Below are 22,310 nucleotides of genomic sequence, written 5' to 3'. Positions count from 1 at the left end.
CATAAAGCTAAAACTTCCTCGGCATAAGTCCCCTTTCGAAGTTCAGCTCCTGCTACGGCCGCCGCCGGGTGCCCCACGGACAGCCCATCGCGGTCGGGCGAGGAACCAAAGAAGTCGAAGGGGCCCCAGGGACCCCATCCTGCCATCCCGCATCACCCCCCACCCAGTATCCCGGAGCAGCGGGGCGGGCCAGGTCCCTCCCCCTGCCCCTCCCCGCCGCCCTCCCCCGGGGTTTTATAAGGCCGCGGAGTTTCCGCGTCCTGTGACTGCAGTCAGGTGGTTGCGGGGTTTCCCTTCTCCCTCCCTCCCTCCCTCCCTCCCTCAGTCCCGCTCCGTCTTCCCCCGCTCGCCTCCCCGCCCAGCGTGGCCCGGCCCAGCGGTGGGTCGCCTGGGGAAAGTTGGAGGAACAGTTGCCAGCTGGGGAAGTTTAGAGGCGGGAGAGCCGCAGTCCCGGCAGCCCGTTCTCCCCGCCGGGCCCCGCAGCGCTCCGCTCCGCGGCAGGGCAGAGGATGGCCGGCGGGGAAGGAGCGGGCTCCGGCGTGCCGGAGTGCCGGGAGCATCTGTTCAAGGTGCTGGTGATCGGAGAGCTGGGCGTGGGTAAAACCAGTATTATTAAGCGGTATGTGCACCAGCTCTTCTCCCAGCACTACCGGGCCACCATCGGGGTGGATTTCGCGCTCAAAGTTATCAACTGGGACAGCAAGACCCTGGTGCGGCTGCAGCTCTGGGATATAGCAGGTAAGAGCCGGGCGTCTCTGCAGGGTGAGCCCCGAGGAGGCAGACACCCGTGAACCTGATTGCCTCGGGTCCTGGGGCCCGGCCTCTGTGGAGGAGAGTATATTTTGACCCTGAAGTCTATATCTTTTTTTTTTTTTTTTTTTTTCCCCCGTCACCTGGAACCCCTCTTGTCTGTGTTTGAAGCATAAGTTGGGGGAGTTCTCGATGTAGGAGTGAAGTTTTTGACTTTTTATAGGCTCTGTGTGTGTGCGTCTGTTAGCTGATGTTGTAGGGCTCTTGGCTTGGCCCAGGATTTTACAGCAGATTTCAAAAAGCTGCTGTGCTTGCTGCCTCCAGGGCTCCTAGGGTGTTCTTGCTTGTACTGTTCCTCCTGACTCATTTGCCTGGGAGCTTCTGGCTTTGGTTATGAGCATGGCTTAAATTCATTCACGGTTATGGCTCCATAACGCTTCTAGAGAAAATCAATATTTTTTCCAAGCACGTTGTGTTTAGTAAGCACACTTTACAAATTAAAGGTAACTCAAACAGCTGAAATTGTCCTCAAAGGAAGTATGCTCAAACTTTGTATGTTTGGAGTTACTTACTTAATTTAAAAGTAACTTGTGTCTGTGCAATATGGAGTAATGGAGTGAGACTTGTGTTATGCTTAGTTCTACATTCAAATCATGGGTTTGTGTATCAGAAAGATACTTTGAGCATATGGAAGCAGAAAAGCCTTGTTTGCATGTCTGAACTACATGTCACTCCTTTCCTTTATATAATTCAAAGCTGATCTTTAACACCTCTGCCTTAAAGGCTCCAACTGTCTACCTATCACGGTTAAATTTGCTTATGCTGTTGTTTTGCTATGGCATTATAAGAAGTCTGTGTCCTCAAGTCCTTAATCATCTCAAGTTAGTGTTGCATTTCTAGTTCAGTGTGAAGCCCTAATATTAACCTGCAGCTCTCTTCATTGCTCTCCACCATGTTCACAATATCTTCTTGAATATGAAAATGTAGACTTCATTTCAAATGCTTATGTTTAAACCTATACTAGTGGAAGATACTAGGATAACACCTGGTAATTACTGTTTCCATGAAGTCTACGCTTTATCAAGTGGAAGCTCAGAAAAAAGGAACTGTAGCATGTGGCTGCTGTAACCCTGTGACAGACCAGCTGTGCATCAGCTTCTGGTCTTACTGCTCTAAAGGTTATCCTAAAACACTTAAAATGCTATTCCTCAAACTGAAGAGCCTGCTTCTTACTGCTTTATGCTGAAACACACCATAGATCTTTCTACTGCTGGCCTGTAGGGCAAACTAAAATATTTTCTAATTGCTGTTCTGGAGAGAAAGTAAAATATTGTTAAGCTTTCTCTTCTGATGCATTCCTTTTACAGATCAGTTTTAGTTTCCTTTAAATCAATTGGCAGTATCAGTGCAAGCTGCTACAAAACTCTGGGTGTATTTTAGCAAGTCTGGGCTTCCAAAGATTGAAGAGGATTCTGGGGTTTGGCAGCCTACAACTTCTCAGCCCTTGGTGTCTGAGACTGCGGTAGACTGTGTGCTTTGCCAAAGCAATGCTTCAACAAGCTGTGAAGAAACTTATCTGTAACTTTTAACGCAGTTTGGACAGAACCTGTTTACATTATAGGAAGTCCTGTCAATACACCCATGCCTTAATTTCAAGATCCAGAAGTATTAACAACTCTTGATTGTTGCCCTTAGTGTATGTTGGACATTGTTTGGTGAAAACTAACTTGAGAGCTGCTGATAAATCCTGGAACTATTTTCCTGTTTTACATTGTGGTGTGCACTTTTCTGTGAAACTCCTGACTAGTTTTTCCCTAGCAAAGTTGAAAAAAGGAACATGCAACTATTTTGCAATTTGTACTCCAGACTCTCATGTCTAATCTGATAGTTTAGGCTATTCTGTTTCCAAGGGGGTGGGGGTCCTTCCCCAATTGAAAATCAAGACCAAAACCAGGAGTAATCTTAGTGATTTTTTTTTTTTTTTTTTTTATCAGGCTAGGCTTAGCCTGTGTGAGAGTAACAGTTCAGGGCTCCTATAGAACTTGACATCTTGGTTAAGCATTAATCATGAAAATAAAAGGGGTTTTGGTATCCATAAGAGTTGTTTCACGGTCTTAAAACTGCTCATGTCTTTGACCTGAGAATGTGTTCTGCAGCCGTTTATGTCCATACTCATGAATATTTCTAAATACCTGAAGATATTAATAGGTTCATGTATAAATTATTACTTAGAGAACCGGGTTGAAGATGGCTTCAATATAATCATAGCATATATTGCCTAAAGGGCATTATTAAAGTGTTTAACAAAGTATCTGAGCATGTGATAGTCATTCCCTTTTAACTCATCAGTCCAGCTGTCTTCTGTCTTCTGTAGATAATTTTGTCTGCTGGTGCATGCAGACAGACAGCTTTAGATCTCTTGAAGAGATCTAAATCTTATGGTAAGTAATGTTACATGTGACTTCCCTGCAAGCAATATGGTGCTGGTATTCTGAATTGATTGTGATTCGTTTAAAAGGCTTCTGAATTAAAGCCTAATCCTTAAGCATAGTAAGGCATGTTATTTTACACTGGATTGAAGCTTGTACTTAATAGTTCATAATAAAAAGCTTTCCTCAAAGAGAGTGCTTCAGTCTATGATTCTGTACCTAAATCAGTGATAAGAACTAACCATATAGTTCAGTCATCAGCTAAAGATTATGATGCAGATACTGTGCTGGCTTTTGGTGTGATTGCAGCCTAAATGATGAATAGTGTGTATTGCAATGTAACAGGTTCCTGAGTGACTTCAGTTTCTTGAGCTAGCTGAGTTTTTTTTTTTTTTCTAGTGATTAGATAATTCTATAGAATAAAGCATGTCAATGTTACACTGTCTATACTGTTTTTCTGGTGAAAATAACCTTTCTGTTGTAAGGTACAAAGTAATGCAAATGCCTGCAGCAAAATCGAAAGGGAAGGAGGTGTGAAATAGTGAAGGGGGAAGAAGGATACTGTTGTGCCCAGATTTGTATATTCCAGAAATACTCAGGAATTTTACTTTTTAGACACAGATTGTAGCTTCTTGAATACTGGATATGAAAAAGCTTGGGAATAAGAAAGATCAGTCACTGTCAAGTTACCTTGATTGCAGCATCAAGTATTCTGAAAGAAGCTGAACAGGTTATGTGCATGTTCATACAGGATCAAACCTTCTAAACCTTAGCTGCCCTTAGGCATTACTCTTGTGTTTTATCTTGACATGTGGAGTTCTGATAAATCTCTCTTCCTGGATAAGTTCTGAAAGTGTTAGAACCAGGTTAACCCCTTTCATCAAAGGACATAAATAACTCATGAAATAAATAGGAGATAGGAATGAGTCGTTGTGGTAGAGAGATACAAAACAAAGGATTCTTAATGATAGGGAAGTGCTTTTAAAGTCTATTTCAATATGCTAGGAATTGCTACTTGACAAGCATGCTGGTTTAGAGTATACTGATCTGACCACAGGGTAATGTAGGAGGTGCATATGGCTTATTGATGAAACTCAGTCAACTGTCATTGAAAGAACACTTTAAGGACTTTCTGTATCATAAAAACTTTTGATCTGATCTAATAAGACCAGCAACTGAGTTGTGTTAGCTGCTGCATTATGATCATGATGGCCATCACTGTCAATCACATCAGCCTGTATGAACATGTCAGTCTCTGAAGGGCAGGGGTGGTGAAAGTCACAGATCACCACTTGAGCTTGGCTTCTTCTGAAGCATGTCACTGATGAAAACTGGTAGACAAATTTAATTTTAAAGCTTTGACTGAGAAACTGTGCATTAACTTTAGTATAAGAGTACCCTTCTCCCAAGACTTAAAAATTGAAATTTTTTTGTAAAAGTGATTATTAAAACTGGAGCACTGCTTTAACTGTTTACAGTTAAATGCTTACATAGCATGGCTATGAAATTGGCCAAAGAGAAGAGGAAGCATTGTACTTCAGTGTTCTAAACATGCTTTATACAAGCCCTCGGGAGTTGAATGGTAAGAGGTAGCATGCAAATTTGTTGTTAAACTCTTGTCTGTCTCCTTGAAAAGATCTGAACTCTAACTTGTTAAAAGTGTAGTAGTCCTGAAGAGAAAAGTTAAGTCAGATGAAGGATTTTGCTTAAATACAAAGTTGAGGAAAAGCTAGAATATCCCATCTTTTCTATGGAGGCAAATAAGTCTTGCATATGTGAGTTGATACTAAGCTTTTAACATTTTTAGGAATTAAACTTTCTATTATCTATAGGAAGCCAAGAGAAATTGTAAGTGTGTGCAGGAAACCATGGATGGAGGAAGAGGAGGATTTCAACTGAAATGAGCACAGGCAAAGCAAGCCAATGAAGGTGAAATGCAAACCTTCTCGCTTAGATATGCGAGGGTGATGCTGCACCTAATAAATCTCAACCTTTCTTGTTCCAGCGCAATATCTCCTCTGGAAAGGTAGAGTGCTTAATGGCTGTGCCCCTGCTGTGGAACATAGCTCTGTACTGTTGCCTGTTTTGGTGGCTGAGTTTCAGAGGCATTCAGGCTTTTCCAGTATGTGAGTTAGTGTACTTCCATGTGAAAAATCTTACAGCTTCAAACAGCCATGTATTTTAGATTTTCTCAGTCTGCATTTTTGCTACTGATAGACTGCCAAGTTGTTTCTATGTACCAGGTCATTTAGCTTGTTTCTTGCATTATAGATTTTTTTTAATAGGGTTTAAAGCAAACCTTAGGTGATGTTAATGCATCTCCAAAAGTTTGTAGGGGGCAGCCAGAAAACTTCCTCAATTTTCTATACATGTATATCTCTGTGACATAGTGGCACATACTTAAATAGCTTTTCAGAGGAGTTCATCTTAAGTATGTGAAGCCTGGAGATAGTCTTTAAAGGTAGTCAAGGTAGTCTTGTAACAACTTGCCCTTAACCGCAATGCATGTTGGAGATCAGTGTAGGGATTAAAATGACAACTCCTGCAAAGAAGCTAAGTAGTAGTTGCTTAGCTGTGTGCCTAGTACAAGTGAGCACAGGATGGAGGCTAGAGAATCCAGGCATTACCTGCCCCAAACTGTGTTTTTCCTCACTGTTATGAGTGCAATTAGGAAGGAGGAATGAAAAATGTACACATGAATAACTGCATCAGATGGATGGAGAACTTGGAGTTTAGAGCTTTATTTCAGAAACTGGCAAGTGATCTGAGATTAACTCACAGTTTGTGGTGATGGAGGTTCCAGCTGCAGCTGCCTTCCTGGGAGCACTATCATTCTGGTAACAGCTGAGGCAGGTCAGAAAACTCCCAGTGAGGGACAGAGAATCTTCTATGTTAAATTCAGACTGATGATGAAGTTTTGAAAGATCTGTGTCTGATTTAGGAAAGTTTCCTGCTCTTACACCTCAAAGCATGAATCTCATGTAAGAAATTACTTAAGGATGAAGTTGGCTGGATATGTGCAAGACTAACAGATAAAGCTTGAAGAAAGTAGAAGGTCTGCTCATGTTGAAAGGCTTTAAACGCTGCACTAAAGGCAAGAAAGAACTGAAGGTGTGTTGTGTGTCTCCTTCTAGAAACCACCCTTCTGTGGGAAACCTTGTGTGGGTGTCCTTGTGACTCTTCTGGAACTGCTGAGTTAGGGTTGTGAGCTTTCAGTTGAGAGTGACTTGCTGTACCTGGAGCTCTATAGCTAAGTATCCAAATAAGCACTGAACATGTTAAACTGGTTTCTTTCTGGTGTGTCTTCAGACATCTCTGGTTGTCAGTATGCTTTCTTTTTTTGGAATTCTTCTCTTTAAGTCATTTTAATTAAATGCTAACAAGTAAGGTATGGTTATTGGTATTGCTGATGCAGCAGTTTCCTTGTTTTACCAGCGATGTGCTGAATCATTCATATTGGTGGAGGCTCTTGTGCTGAGTACTATGTAGCAACTCCAAGTACTGTATATGATAAACTTTTTAAAGCCTGTGTGCTGATGGAATTCCATAAGAATATAGGAAATGTTATTGTCTTGAAGCTAGTGTTGTAAGGCAGTTTAGTATGGTAATTTTGATTATGCAAGAATGGGCTGTTCAGTTAAGTTTCGGTTAAATGGTAAATTGAGGCAGATATTCTCGGGGTATTTTGGAAGTAAGCTTAGAATTTCTCCATAGGCATTTCTAGACGTCCTACAAGAAATGATGTGATCTTAGAAGAACATCTGATCTGGTACACGCTTAAAGTTTGCTGTATTGATCTTGAAGGTACTCTTAGCTTCTATCAACAATGGGAACCACTTTGAGCTTCTAATCACTAGGGAATAGATGGAGCTTCAGCCTTATTTTCAGATACATAAGGTTCATATATAGCAGTTGCTCAGAAGCTTTGTTGTCTACAAGATCACAATAAAAATACTTCTGTAGCATTCTAATACAAAGCATAAAGGGTGAATGGGTATTCATCAAATGGGTATGTGTGGGAGCTACCTAAGATATTTAAGTTCTTATGTGTAATACAGCGAACAGGAGGAAAAATAGCATATATCACACAACATAACTAAATTTTGGGTCAAATTATAATGTAAACTAGAAGCCCATGCAGTAATCCATTAACGTGCATTGATCATAAGCTTTTTTTGAGGCAACTGTTAGTTGAACTCTTGTCCTTCAGGTAATTCTGACTTGAGCAGTCAAAGTAAGCTAGTTTGATAAGCACATTACCCTTCAGAAACAAACTGGTGCAGCCAATATTACATATACATTTTTATCTGAATGTATGGAGTTTACATTGAAGTAAATTGACCTTTATCAAGTCTACTTGCATCAGTTTTGCAGAGTCTTGGTGTCTTTACCTTATTTGCATCTCCACTTTACCCCTTATCAGTTTGGTTTTCGTTATATGCACGCAAGGACAGGGAGTGACTGAAGTGCATGTGCACAAGTACAATATGAGTTGGCAAGTGGTGTAAGGTAGTTGTTCTAAACTGGTTACCTGTCTTATGAAATGCAAGAAAGAAAATAATCTGATCTGCCTGGTTTCACAAAGGGCTTCAACATGCTGTATAAAATAAGATTCTTCCCTTCAGTAGTGAGCAAGGCCACTGGGATTCAGTCTCACAGCTGTTGGAAATAACTTCCTTGAATTCCAGTGGTAACCATTGCCTTGCCTTTGTAAACTGTTCCCTCCAAATACTCACTTCAGAAGTTCTGAAGTGTGTGAAGTAACATGTCAGAGGAAGCGATTTGCAGTGAGGGAATTTTATATTTTCATATGAAAGCATCAGAATAACTCTTGTGATATTCTTGCAGGTACTAAAGCTGGCATGACCAGCAGCAAGCAGTGACTACAAAGCACAACATAATTCTCAAGCTACTTGTGGCAGAATGCTAGATGTTCAAAGTTTTGCTCTGACTATGGAGACACAAAACAAAGGTAGATGGGGTGGTAGGATTATGCTTTGAAAAATGATGGGATTTCAGGGGTTTATAGAGCTTGTATAGAAATAAATATCTTGACTCCGAATAGAGAAAGCACAGCAAACTTTCAATAGCATTGGCTTCTAGATTAGTAGCAAATGAAAGCCAGTATTCCTTATTGTATGGATTTTAGCAGCTTTTCAAATAACAGATTAAAAAGCAACTTCTGAGTGTTGCTACAAACAGCTTATGGGAACTTATTCTTTAAATGTACCCAGACTAGAGTCCTGGGTAAAGTGGCAGCTATTTGATGCGAAATTCCAACCACACAATGTGTCATGACACATTGGCCATTTTAGAGATTAACATTTTTTCAGTCTTGTGATAAAGTTGTTCTTGGGACAAACTGACTTTAGGATTGTTCTCCTGTGTGCTGTGCAATGCTGTGGTGCCATGCAGCATCATTTTTGAGTGCACAGTACAGCTTTGGCTGCATGACAGTGCACCAAAGGAGATGGACTAGAGGGTGTCATGTGCAAAAATTGCTTAACTCTGACAGATAACTTGTTTAAGTCTAGTTAAAGCAATATAGGAAATACTAGTTCATGCTGTTGCTGACACTAATTGGACTATGTCAACTTTTTTTGAATACCAATGCAAGGAGAGTTTTTCCATGTATGCTGCATTTGACAGCTAATTAGAAATCATTTAGCTTGGTTGAACTCTACTTTTTGGGGGATGGGAATCTAGTGCTTAGTCAGGCACTTTCTATCTTAATTTGCTGTTTATCACAGAGGCAAGCAAAACATGAAACTTTCTTATACAAACATGACAGTCTTAGTTCTACATAGGATACATTTGATGCTGGACAAAGCCAGTTGAATCCTAAGTGCATGGTATTGCCTCTAAACTTGTTAAAGAGAAGATAGTATGCTGTTAAAATAAGTTTAGACAATCTTAAATCATTAGATTAGCCAAAGGCTACAGGCAGCTATGAAAAGTTTCAGTTTTGCTGTAGTATTCCTCATGAGAGCTGTGTAATTGTTTGAGGAAGACTTTCTATCTTTGCAAAAGAGAATGGTGTGCTTTTTCAGTCTATTAGGATAATGGATGTGGTCAGTGTTCCTGATGGAAGTCAGGTGTCTAACTTAGGAGCTTTTGCAGTTTCACTGGTACTGAACAGGACTGTCCTGCTTTAGAATAAAGTATAATGATAGCAAACAGTGAATGGAAAGACTACTCACTGATGTTGAAAATTCAGGTAGCTAACAAATTATGGTAGAAACTGGCTTTGTTGTGCAATGAGACTTTAGAGCAAACTACTTCCTACCTTTTCAGAATGAAATAGTGACTTCTAAGAACATGTGAAAACACTTTTATGATCTAAACAAAGTACTGCTGCACCTGAACTGATGCTCTTCAGTGACTCTAAAATGGCTACAGAGTATCTTGTACAGACCATATATATAGATAGCATACTATGGATGTCAGGTCTTGTGAAATTTTCACTCAACAGAACTGCTTCAACTGTACCCTACCACTGCTCAATGTAGACATAACCGGAGGACCAAAGGTTATTTCCTATGGTAAAGTAGGAGTCAGTTGAATAGGGATTAACTGGCTTGTTACTTTTTGCTAAAGACTGTTCTTCTGAAGGGGTTGGGAAGAGATCCATCCAGTGGTTGGTTAACTTTCCCACACTACGCTTAGTAAGAAGGGACACTAGCAATTCACTTAAAATCATCCAAGGCTGCTGCTGTCTGTTAGAAACTGTAAAAGCTGCAGTCAGTGAAACAGTTTCTAGTACTGTCTAACACAGGAAGAAACAATGTTCCTGTAGTTCTTGCTTTTTAACCTCTGTGTTTTTCACCAGAACCACAAATACCAAATATTACTTCCACTATGGTAGAGAATATAAGTCAGGCTAGATGTGCTTTTTTTTAAAAAAAAACTCTTACAGGTTTCTAATATCTGCTAGAGCTGCTAGTATAGTCTAGCACCTCTGGTTTAAACACTTGGCAACCTTGTACTAATAACTTAAGTGGGTGAGAATGAGGAGTGGAGAGACACCTGGCACTGACTGTCTTGGGGTCTGTCTACTCTCATTCTACAGCTGCTACCCATGTGAAAAAAGCAGGTAGGCACACTTGAGCATGTCCTGTAATATTGATAGTGGTTTGGTTAACCTACTTCTTGCTGAATAACAGATTCAATCTAATTGGGTAAGACAGTTCTGGGACAAGCAGTGCTGGTTTGGCGAGAGAGGGGGATGCTGTCAGCAGTGGTAGCTCACCACTGGCATATGCCTACATCTGTCTAAAAATGAACCTGAGTTGGTTCACACCTGACCCAAGTAGCACTACAGTGTATATTATATGTCTGGAGAACTGGGAGATGCATCCTCAGGGCAGTTCTGGATATGCACTGTATTGTGTCAAATATCCAGCTGTAGGGCCAATGGGCATCCAAAGTATAGTCTGTTCATGCCTGTGGCTCCTAAAGGGCCTAGGTGTTTTGACAGAGACAGTGACTCTAACTCGGTGAGAGGATTGGGCTGCATGCCCAGCCATTTTGGATGGTGCTTTAGCTTAAATATATCACATTGAATGACAGGAACTTTAAGAGATTAAATTGTAAATAAGGAGCTGCCACTCAGATGCTCCTTGATGTTAGTATGTGAAAACCTGATCCTAGAAATTCAGGGAGTTAAAGAAAATCTTCTTGTGAAGCAGCACAACTGGAGCAGGGAAGAGGGTGCTCATTAGATTAGGATTTCCTGGGGCAGAAGGAAGACTTGGGAAGAAGGGGTTTCACAGCTGAGTTGTCTTTTTTTCCTGTCTAGGTGAATAAAAGCACAAATGTCTCATGGTCCAGGAAATTGTCTGAAACAAGTGATTTGTGGAGTTTTGCACTGAAGTCTAAATAGTGGCACTGCTTGCACACTGTCTGGCTAATAGGGTAGTTAATAGCAGGGACCTAAGCGTCATGATATTAGCAGTTAAGTTAGTCTGTCTGTCATTAATGACCCTTCTTGAATTTTGGTGTGACTAATATTGACTATTAGTGGTCATGGTGAGTAGTTCATCTGAGAACCCTTCTTGTGATGGAAGAGGAATATTCAAGTATTCTCAGACTAAAACTGATTTATTATAATCATTCACTATAGCTTAAGAAGCATCCTGTGATGTATGAGTTCACTACAATATATGGTACTTGTTGTAGAAAAGCAGAATAACAAACAGACTAGCAGGATGCCACTTCTATGTATTTTGAACTCTCTTAATTTGGTTCACTAGGTCTCTTGATAAGTTTCTTTACTACTGAAGTATTGCTGGATAGCTCTTTGGTTTTGTTTTATAGATTAGACTCAACCTGTGTAGTATATTATTTCTTTCTGTTGAACTTAAACAGCTTTTTAAACTAAATAAACACTGAGTTTCAGCATTCTGAAGGACAATGTTAGCAAGAGCTTCTTAGGTTTATTAATAAACTGAGGACTTTGCTATTTATCAAACTTAAACCCTAGTATTTGGTTCAGGGAAAACTGTAGAACTTCATCACAGTGGTCTTCTAGTTAGCAGCAAACAACTTTGGAATAAAACTCTTCTGCTAGTTGTGTATTCACTATGCATCTCTAATATAAGATTATTTGATGTGGAACTGCCAAACTTGTTAAAATCAAATTTTGAGCTCTGGACAACCATTAAGCTGATTAACCTGTCAAAGATAACTTGAACTAAGACCAACAGGAGAAACTATTTGTTCCATCATTCTTCCAGTAGTCAGGCTTTTATAATTCTGGGTCATCTTTCTCTTCCTTGTTAATGACACACTTTTTGAAGGATGTCAAAACTGCTAGTCTCATCTGAAAGAAGCTAGAGTTTGTCCAGTTCTCCATCAGTACCCCCGATGAGATGTTAAGGGTTTAAATGCACCAAACAACTCTGACTTCTGAGTCTGTGTAGCTTCAGAACAGACAAAGCTTAGACTTTTTTTTTTACAAAGTAGGGGAACTCATGCTTACTGTTAGTATTGACAGAATTTACCTGCACAGCAAAAAAGGCATAGTTGGGGAAGCTTCTTCATTTTACTCTCCTCAAGTGGGTTTCTGTTAGTTCATATAAACTACATGTGAAGACTTCTAGGTGTGGTAAGTAGCCTGGAAGATGGAACCTTGACTAACTCAATATCATGCATATCCAGCAGTCATTTGTACATTTCACTTTTTTCTAGCTTCAGTTCCCATCATGTATGGCCGATTAGAAGCAAAAATAATGTATGCATGTAGGGTAACTCCTGCTAACTAAAAGCAAGAGCTACCACAATGATAAGTCACACGGCTTTGATCAATGGGACTCTTTTGTTCCTTCCTTGCACTGTGAAGGATTGCTGTAGAAACTCTTTAGAATGTACTTCAAGGCAAGTCTGGCAGTGTCTGAATCTTATCTTTGTTCTTACTTCACTGCAAAAGATAAAGCTTCTAATGTCAGACCTGGCTATAATTTTTTTCATATTGTCTTTAATTTATGGTTTACTCATTTTACATTGTAAATGGGAAGCAATAATAGCTCCCAAGCTCTGATACAGTTTCAAAGTAAATTCCTGTGGTACTGCTGTAGGGAACTGTATTAGTTCTTGATGCATGACATTATGTAAGTATTTCACTTAATGTTGTTGCAATTACTGGAAAATATGGTGACAGTATGTGCTGAGTCATGTAGGTGTGAAAACTTTGTGGTTAGAAAATGGAGAACTTTGCATTGCATGCAGCCACTTTCATACCCCTAAACAAGACCTCTTGTCCCCATGTCTGCCTCATAGCTTAGCTCCTCATCTATACCTGAACCCCTGAAGCACAGAGAAGGGATAATGTCATGGTACCATCAGATTTATGTCAAGGCACTAGAACTACCAGGATGATTAATCCTCTGTCCTATTCCATATTACTGTAGTAAGCAAGTAATTTTCCTGTCATCTTCCTTCTATGATTGTATACACTGGAGACTTTAAGTCTAGTTTCATCTGATCATTTTTAGCCTTTTTACCCTCTGGAGGTATGATCTACTTTTGGTGTGGCTCAACACTATTATCACACATGATGAAATGACTACAGCAAAAATACTGCTGGACATAGGAAAGGAAATGACAAATCCCTGGCTAAACTGAGCATGGCAAAAATTGAGTCAATTTAGTTTTAATAACATAAATAAATAATTATGTTCACACTCCAGACTTTGGAGAAATGTTGTGTTCTACACTTCACTTCTTCTGCATGAGTGTTTTTGCAAGCACTAAAGCACTTGGAAAAGCTTTGCCTGAAATTCCTGTTAAATTTTCAAAAGGCTGTCTAGAATGCTCTGCATCCCTTACAAGAAGCTCAGCCTAAAACATATGTGTCTTCAGTAATAAGAGGATTGTACTGGAAGTCTATTCAGTATAAACTGAATAATCTTCCTGCCTCATGCAATATACTTTTTACCACAATAAAACTCTTATCTCTTAGGCAGGCCATGGGTTATTGCTTCTTTCTTCTGTGGAATAAAAAGCATATACCCATCCTTGTTAGACATCCAGACAGGATAGAAAAGCAGTAAAAGCTGGTGTGCAGATCAGTTCTGTTATTGGTGGATGTGAATTCTAGAGATGAAAGCAGCTCTGTAATAAAATCTTTTTGGCATTTAGGCTGCTTTAGAAAAGGGCAGCAATTGTACTGGAGTGTATTTGACCTATTAAAAGGCATTAATCTGTAATACTACAGTAGTGTTGAGCTTGTGTGTGTTTTTTAACAGTAAGGAGTATAAAATCTTCCAAATGTAAATCTTAAATCTAGTAAGTAAAGGTAGAAGCTTTTATGCTGGTATGCACGTCAGCTGTCTACTTTTACCCAAATGTAAATTACAGAAGAATATGTATTAAGGTTTTTTCAATTCCAAAACTTCTACTATAAGGGCAAAAATTTCAAATTCTTTCAATAAAGCCAGCTAGAAAGAATACTAGAACGGTTGTTCTAGACAGCTGAAGCCTGTGCTTTCTAAGTGACTGCTGTAGAGTACAAAGTAAAGTACAGTTCTGTGCACATCTTGAGATTTTACAGTGTTTTGTGGGCCTGTCCTACAGTGTGAAGGGATATACTGCCTGAGCTGGACATAACACTCAGGCTTTTAGCTCAGTTGGAGGTGTTCCTGTGTAACAGGAATTGGCTGGGAGACTGACAGCTAAACAAATGGGGAAGCTGAGAAGGAGCTCCTCATAGCTTGTGTGGTGCCTTATGCAGTGACTGGCTTAATATACCTAAATTTGACCCTATGCAGCTCTATTAAAAAACCAAACAAAACAAAAAAAATAACCACAATCTAAAGGTAAATATTTTTAGATGCAGTACACTTGATCTGCAGGAGTAGTAAAAGCCCTCTGGCCAAATGTTTTCCTGCTGGTATTTGATCAATGAAAACAGTGTGCACCTGGTACTACAATTTACAGTAAGGCTGGACCAAGCACACCTTTTAGGCATAAGAATTCAGCCTGGAAAGGCCTAGGGAGACAATGTGAGTTACTTGTATACAAGTTCTGTGCACAATTAGGAGACTTGTGGCTGACTTGTATCAGCCTCTTCCAGTGACAGAGTCACTGAGGTACAGGTTAGTGTCTGGCTTGTTGACCGTAGAGTCCATGGCATAAATGCTGCTTTAGAACTTAAGTTTTGAATATGGAAGAAAGAGCTTTCCTCTTAAAGTTGCCTGTTCTCACACGGGTTAATGAGCTGGTAGTGAAGAAACTAGTGTGTAATTTCCATTCCTCAGAATATGCTGGCTAGTGACACTGTTTTATGCAGTGTCATACTCTAAAGTAGAACAGACAGAAAAGTCTACTTTATAGAGCTTTATAAGTCTCTGAAACTTCACTGTAGTTGCTGCTGCTTTCCAGCAATTCTTCTAGCTGCTTAGTTAACCTTTTCTGAAAATGTCTGTTGGGAGTGAGCTAATCAGTACACTGAAGTACTGACACTAAAATGAGGCATCTGAGCTAGAAAAGCATGCTGCTGAACAGGATCCCGTGTTATTTCACCTAATGAATTTCTGTCTCTTTCAAAGAAGATGATAGTACCCAGTTCTTGCAACTGTCCTTGCTTATCAAAGGCAGACTTGAATGTTTATAAACAGAGGATAACTATGTTATGAGGGTTCTGCAGAACAAATCTTATGAGGAGTGGCTGAGGGGAACTAAGGTTGTTCAGCCTGGAGAAAAGGAGGTTGAGGGGAGACCTTATCGCTGTCTACAACTACCTGAAACAAGCTTGTAGCATGGAGGGTGTTGGTCTCTTCTCCCAAGTAACAAGTGATAGGATGAGAGGAAGTGGCCTCAAGTTGCACCAGGGGAGGTTTTGATTGGATATTAGGAAAAAAAAAAATTCACAGAAAGGGTTATCAAGCATTGGAACAGGTGCCCGGGGAAGTGGTGGAGTCACCATCCCTGAAAGTGTTCAAAAGGTGCGTAGACAAGTTTCTTAGGGACATGGTTTAGTGCTAGAGTTAGGTTATGGTTGGACTCGATGATCTTGAGGGTGTCTTTCAACTGAAATGATTCTATGATTGTATCTTCCAATTGAAATTCTTACTTTATTTTAAAACTGCATATGCACTAAATGCTAAAAGCTGAAGGGACGTAACACTGTAAAACTGAACAATAAAGTACAGGGGCTACTTTTCCCAATGAAGACTTCTGAACAAAGCAGAAAGCTATTTTAGTAGCTGAAACTTCCCAAGCAGCATGCTTGCATTGGATGCTGCTATGTCTACTCCAGTACAAACACAGCATGATGGTCTGACCTTCCAAACAGAAGAATAAATGAACTGACACTCTAATTCTACATTTCAAGTATACTGACTACAGTAGTTGTACTTAAAAAGAAAAAGGCTTTTGTTGACTATGCTCACTGACCATTGGTTTGGTTTTCCTCTTGATTTTTGTTTGTTTCATCTTGGACTTAAAAGATGAAGTCAAAGATAACAGGTTTAGCTAGAACTGTTAAACTATCTCATTTTGAGCTTGTCCCTGAGGAAGAAAAAAAAAAAATCTGTAATATAGGTGACTTCTGAAGATGCTGTGATGACTTTTAGCCCTGGAGCTTGTAGAACTGTTTCCCGGGAAATGCTTGTTGCTCTCCCTCCAGAAAAAAAGTCTAAGTATGCTTAAGTCTCTAGCTGATGTGATTAGGTTTAAATCTTACGGAAGCTTTTCTGAGGAAAGAATTTGTGTATAACTGTGTTGGTAGTGGTTTTAGGCATGACTTCTCAAAGAACACTACTCAACAAATAAGTTTAAAATAAAGTGGTGGTTGGGATTGCAAACTGCTTTTAGCATCTGACTCGTATGATACATGGAATGGCTGTTACAATGAGATAACATAGAAGAGAATGTGTGAACTAGATGACTAGACAAATGCTAAATTTGTATGTATCAGTCTGGTACAGAAGCCCATTTACACTGACTACAATTCATGTTTAAATAAGTGTACTTTCCTACTGTCCTCTCTTTCAGGCCAGGAGCGCTTTGGAAATATGACTAGAGTATACTACAAAGAGGCAGTTGGTGCTTTTGTGGTCTTTGATGTCACAAGAGGCTCCACTTTTGAGGCTGTTTCAAAATGGAAGCATGATTTGGACAGTAAAGTACTACTTCCTAATGGCAGCCCCATCCCTGCTGTTCTTCTTGCAAACAAGTGTGACCAGAAGAAAGATGGCAGCCAGAATCCCTCTCAAATGGACCAGTTCTGCAGAGAAGGTGGCTTTGTTGGATGGTTTGAAACATCTGCTAAGGTGAGCATAAAGAGGAAACATTTAAACTGTAAGTATTGGCATAAGAGTGGATGAGTATAGTCATGTGGAGAAGACAATCCTCACGTATACAAAGTGACAGTCCAGTCTCCAGTGTTCAGCAAAAGCTTGAAGACTTGTAGCTTGATTTAGATTATAACTGCATCTTAAATTCAGAGAACCTTAAAGCTGATAGGAAAATTTGGTTAACTGATTTCTATAAACTTTTTTCCTTGCATATGTCAGCTAAAGCTAAAACAAATAGCTACTTTGTTCAAATATAACTATGAGTAACTTAATTTATTGTACAGTTTTAGTCTACAGACTTGGTCAATGCACAGATAAGCTTGTGGTAACTTAGTTGAAAGTTGAAAGCTCGTTAAAACTCAACTGATCCTTAAAATGAAAGATTCTTCCAGTTGAAGACAATGTGTCTGACAGACCAAATTGCTGGTCTGGTTTATAACTCCTTTATATGGTAAGCTAAACCTCAAAGTCCCCCTTTTCCCTTGGCTTGCCTGCTTCCATTAATTGTTGCTGATGAACTGGCACGAAGTGATGTTTAGACAACCATTAAAGAAAAGTCTGTAGGAATAATACGATAAGAAACAAAGTAACAAGCCTCTTCCCGATTACCTTAAAATAAGGAAGAAAGGTAAACAGTCACAGGAATTAGGTAAATTAGCTAATAATTTGTTTGCATTTGGAAAATAATTCCCAAACCCACCTGTCACTAGAAGCTCACATTTTAAGGTTCTTTATACTCAAAAAGAATACTAAGATTCTGCTTTGGTTTATGTCTTCTCTGAAGCTTTACTGTCCATAACACTGGTACATAAACTTCAACATGAGTTAAATCAAGGAACATCGGAACAAAACCTAATGTGGAAATGTAGTGACAGCTTACATTTTAGGTAGCACTTAAGACATGACAATGTAAATTGAGGTTCTTGGTGCAGAGAAGTCTAGGCAATATTAGTCCTAGTTCAGTTACGAATTGACTTGTTTAGAACTCTGAAGAGGTAGCTGAAATAGCTTAGCAAAAACCCAGGACAGCTTTCTTGTTTTCTAAGCACAAGAAATTGTTTATGGTTTTAAGTCCTGCCCACTTAAATATTCTGATAATCTGCTTTTGCCTTTCTGCTGGAACTGGTCATTGAATCTTCAGTCTAGTAAGCAGTAATAGAGGTCCCACTCCCTGTGGGTTAGGTATAATAGGCAAAAGAACTGCAGAGAGTATAAATATTAATAGAAATACCTTGTTAATATCTGTATACCAAAATGAGGAGAATCCTGCTCTGAGTGGGTAAAAGTACCTATCTTCAAACTGCCAGAAAGAGTTTGTGGCTGACAGCCACAGGCTTGTAAAGTGCAGTAGCAATTGGTCAGATGTTCTCATAGTCTAACCTTGCTCATGCAGAATTTAGAGCTACAATTATGGAGACAGAAGAGTGTGCTGGGGTGGTATTTCCCTCAGAACCAAAGGCAAGTGATTCCAGATGTGGCTGCCCTGTGACAAGCTAGCAGGTGGCCCAGACAGCTGAAAGCTGTGGTCAAAGGCTCTTTGACATTGGCCAGCTTGGCCCCTTAGTAATTAAGATATGCTGATGAAATACAGCTCTACGTATCCTACATGCACACCTGCTTTACAGTGTATGTTAAAGTACTTGTCAAAGCATGCACAAGAAAATTTAGTGTGCCTAGATGAGGCACTCTGATTTAGTTGGGGTTTTAAGGCTGACAAAACACATCCTTTTACATAAGTACATGTATCCAAACTGCAGCAAAAGAACAAAAGAAGCCCCAGAAGGTAGAATGCTAGTTTGGACAGTGTAATTGCCTGTTATATTTCCTAATGCAGAAATGCACTTTAGCATTAGTGAGTCATCTAAATGCAGGTGACATATAACCCCCAACTGCATGCCTCATTAGAATTGAAGTAACCTATTTGTAACATGGGTGAATAACTTTGTCTCAAACCTTTCTGGTAACTTTTTTGACAAGCAAGTGTATGAGTGATAACCTGATGCATCTAAGCTGTTTGTCATGCTGATGAGACTGTAGAAGAATTTTTGTATTTGGCCAGCTTCTAATAGGAATGTGTGACTATTTCAAAAATTATCACTGACTTCTTTACTTTCAACTTTTTTAGGACAACATCAACATAGATGAAGCTGCCCGATTTTTGGTGGAAAACATCCTTGCCAACTATAAAACCTTTCCTAATGAAGAGAATGATGTGGGGAAACCAAAACTGGACCTTGACCCATTGAAAGCAGAAAGCAAATCACAATGCTGCTAATGCTCCCACTGTTCGGTAAATGTGATGAGATGAGCAGCAAGACTGTTCCTTAAATCAGATTGCTGCTATTGTGCTGCATTGTGACCATCCATATGGGCTGTCTGGTTTTATATGAATAGGTGATTCTTGTGGGTGTTTACATATTCTTGTTTAGCATAAAACTGAGTATCTTGTGAGTTATCACTCTACTTGCTTGAGTGGCTGCTTCTAAGTCTGATTACTGTCTTCTTACTTGAGAACATAAGGTAGTGTTTAAAAAGGAACAAAGATGACATTCAATGTCTAGGTTGCTTCTGGGACATATGCTACATTCCAAATAGGACTCACTTATCATGGTTTTAGCTGAATAGGCACTTGCACCTTTACAGTAAGCTTTTCTTTTGTCACCAGTGGTGTCCCACTTGAGGTTGTCTTACCTACACACTTGTCCCTATTTATTATTCTGTACCATGAGGGTCTGTCTCACTGCTAGTTCTCCTGGATCAAGACATTCCAGAAATCTTGAGGGGGCCAATGACAGATGGGAAGGTACCTTTCCTAGTGAGTTCACTAGAACTGAGTGAAGTAGATGGCTTTTTGCCACTGAATAAGAGTGAGATGGGAAAATTATTGTACTTAGCAGGGGAGAGGCAAGGTTATAGAAGTACTAATAAAAATGCATCTCCAGCCTTTCAAGGCAGAATACTTTCAGCGAATACTTTACACATGACACCCATTAATGAATACAGTTGTGCTGCTGGCACATAGTCATAGCAACCTCACCCATATTCACATCCAGATATAGACATCCAATAACTTTTTCATGCACTAACACTGAAAACTTTATCAAGAATGCAAGAAAATATCTTTCTGTGATAATTAACTTGCTTCTTTTTCCTTCTGTCTTGAGATGGTTCTGCGTATCATAAAGGAGGAGAGAGGTCTTGAAGGAAATAAGAAACCTCAAGCTCTAAGTTGTTCAGTCTCAAACAGTGCTGCACTCTTCTGACTACTTGGAGCTGGTGAACCGGCTTACCAGTTTGTAATTCTGTATACTGCAATGCCTATGGTTCCTTGTTATAACTCATATGTATTTCTGGCAGCAAATGAAGATCAAAAGGATTAGAGAGATTTCACAGTTCTTGAATACATTCTGGAACTCTGGCTCTGCTTGACTGAAAGGCTTTGAAGCTCCTCTTCATTTTAAGGATTTCTTCTGTCCTGATACCTCATTGCTACTGACTTCAGAAGTCTTATGTTACTTGTTCTGATGGTGTTGATGTTTACTTAAACATCAGCATGAAGTATGTGCCATACTGGATATACTTTAATCTGTATTGAGATTTCCTAGGCTGTCTTTTTTTTTTTCTAAAGAGTAATGTACTTTTTAAGAGACAAATAAATATATTTGGGCATCTTATGTATGTTGTTTGTGTATGCTTTTGAGAACATGCTTCTCCACATTGTGTGTCGCACCCTGTACATAAATGCTTTCATTGATATCCGAAAACAACTTCTAGCAGCTTCTGTGTTAAAGGCCTTTTTAAAATCATCACAGTAGGTCTTGGCATAAGCTAAAACTGGGTTTAACTAGCTTAGCATAATAGGATAATTTAGATAGACTTCCTAAGAACCTTCTAAGCCAAGATGTTTCTCCAAGCAAGGTCATACTACATTGCTCAGGCTTTCATGTGGTCTGGTCTTAAAACTTCAACAATGGAGACTGTATGGCCCTGGGAAAGTTGTTTCAATGATTGACTGTACTTGTGGGAGTTTATAATATCTGAACTTCTCCAGCTTCAACTTATGTCCATGGTCTCTCATTGTCCAACCATCACCACTGTGAAGAATGTCCATTAGTCTTATGCAGATATATTAGACACTTAAAGCTTGATTGACACTAAGTGTGGTTTTTTTTTGAAAGCCTGTAGCACTTCAGAAGGGAAGCTGTATCCCATCCATGTTCCTTGCTTGCTGGCTTGCTAGAGTTCTTAACATTTCTAGCTAACCTGGGACTACCATAATCTTCCGATTTAGTCACTTGCAGAATAACTTCATTTAGACTGTAAACTCACTTTTAATAAGCTGTTTAATCTCCAGTGTACTCTTTTTCCAATTTCAATCATAGCTGTACAAATCCAGTAACTAGCCAGCGTGACATGTGTATAGCCTTTGTATTTGCTTTTTGACTAGATTAAAACATAAATCTTGATGGCCAAACAAAATGCATTTTCATGTTCACTTCGCTTCAACTGTAATTTTACTGAGCCTATGTCTTGTAGCATGAAGTTTGTCACTAATGGGCAGAAAAGACAAACTCTTGAGTATGTCTAGTATGGCATAGGTCCATATTCAATTGCTGGTTCCTGCTCTACTGAGAAGACTGCCAGTGGAGGTAGACCGTTTTCCAAACAGTGGTTGTACTTTTTCTTGTTTCTACTTTTCAGATTCAACAGCAGAATGAAAACCAAAGTCTGAAGCTTTGGAACTCTACCTGAATGCATGACTCTCATCTGGGTCCTGTTGCTGACAATTTATCTTCATGGGATTACATTTCAAGAATGTTTAAATTTCTGCTTTAAGTGCTATTGCTGCTGTTTAAGAACTTACCTTACTCTGCATGTAGCTTGTGTTCTTCCAAAGCTCCACATGAATGTGGAATAGCTGTGACTCAAACTGTGGTGGAGTATACTAGTTTTGATACAGGTTATCATTAACAGGAGAATTTGAGACGGTGAGGTTCAGAAACTATAATTTATAAAAATAAAAACCTGAGGGTTTAAAGTGACTGTGCAGACTCTATTACAGACCAGACTCTGGTTTTCATACTACTAGACTTAAGAAATACCAATTTGACTTATACTTGTGTGATGGAGATTTGTTCTGGTGGTGGTGTGTGTTTTCTTTTTTTTTTTCCCTTCACCTTTCTGGGGTAAAAGAATTGAGCTTCAAAAGATGGCCAGTCTTCCTTCATGCTACAAACTGCATTTTCACTCCTGTTCCTTGGAGGGAGCATTACTATGTTTGAGAATGGTAGAGCAGTTCAGGAAATCTGATCCAGCTAGAAGGTGAAAACTATAA

The 22,310-nt window shown here is 39.5% G+C and overlaps 1 protein-coding gene across 1 annotated transcript; it reads left to right on the top strand.

Moving 5' to 3' along the window:
• Window positions 1-262: 262 nt before the first annotated feature.
• Window positions 263-20,649, top strand: RAB32 (RAB32, member RAS oncogene family). The gene is made up of 3 exons (XM_005507631.4): window positions 263-738; window positions 16,674-16,951; window positions 19,101-20,649. The coding sequence occupies exons 1-3, from the start codon at window positions 510-512 to the stop codon at window positions 19,248-19,250; spliced, it is 657 nt and encodes a 218-aa protein (XP_005507688.1). The 5' UTR covers window positions 263-509; the 3' UTR covers window positions 19,251-20,649.
• Window positions 20,650-22,310: the final 1,661 nt, after the last annotated feature.

Source organism: Columba livia, chromosome 3 (genome assembly GCF_036013475.1).
Source record: "Columba livia isolate bColLiv1 breed racing homer chromosome 3, bColLiv1.pat.W.v2, whole genome shotgun sequence".
In the NCBI taxonomy this organism is placed as follows: Eukaryota; Metazoa; Chordata; class Aves; order Columbiformes; family Columbidae; genus Columba; species Columba livia.
Note: the sequence above shows the minus strand (reverse complement) of the source record. Positions and strands in the feature narration are given on the sequence as shown.

Coding starts and splice junctions, on each gene's coding strand:
- RAB32 (XM_005507631.4), top strand. CDS start 510: ATGGCCGGCGGGGAAGGAGCGGGCTCCGGCGTGCCGGAGTGCCGGGAG. Junction 739..16,673: donor GCAGCTCTGGGATATAGCAG/GTAAGAGCCGGG, acceptor CCTCTCTTTCAG/GCCAGGAGCGCTTTGGAAAT. Junction 16,952..19,100: donor GGTTTGAAACATCTGCTAAG/GTGAGCATAAAG, acceptor CAACTTTTTTAG/GACAACATCAACATAGATGA.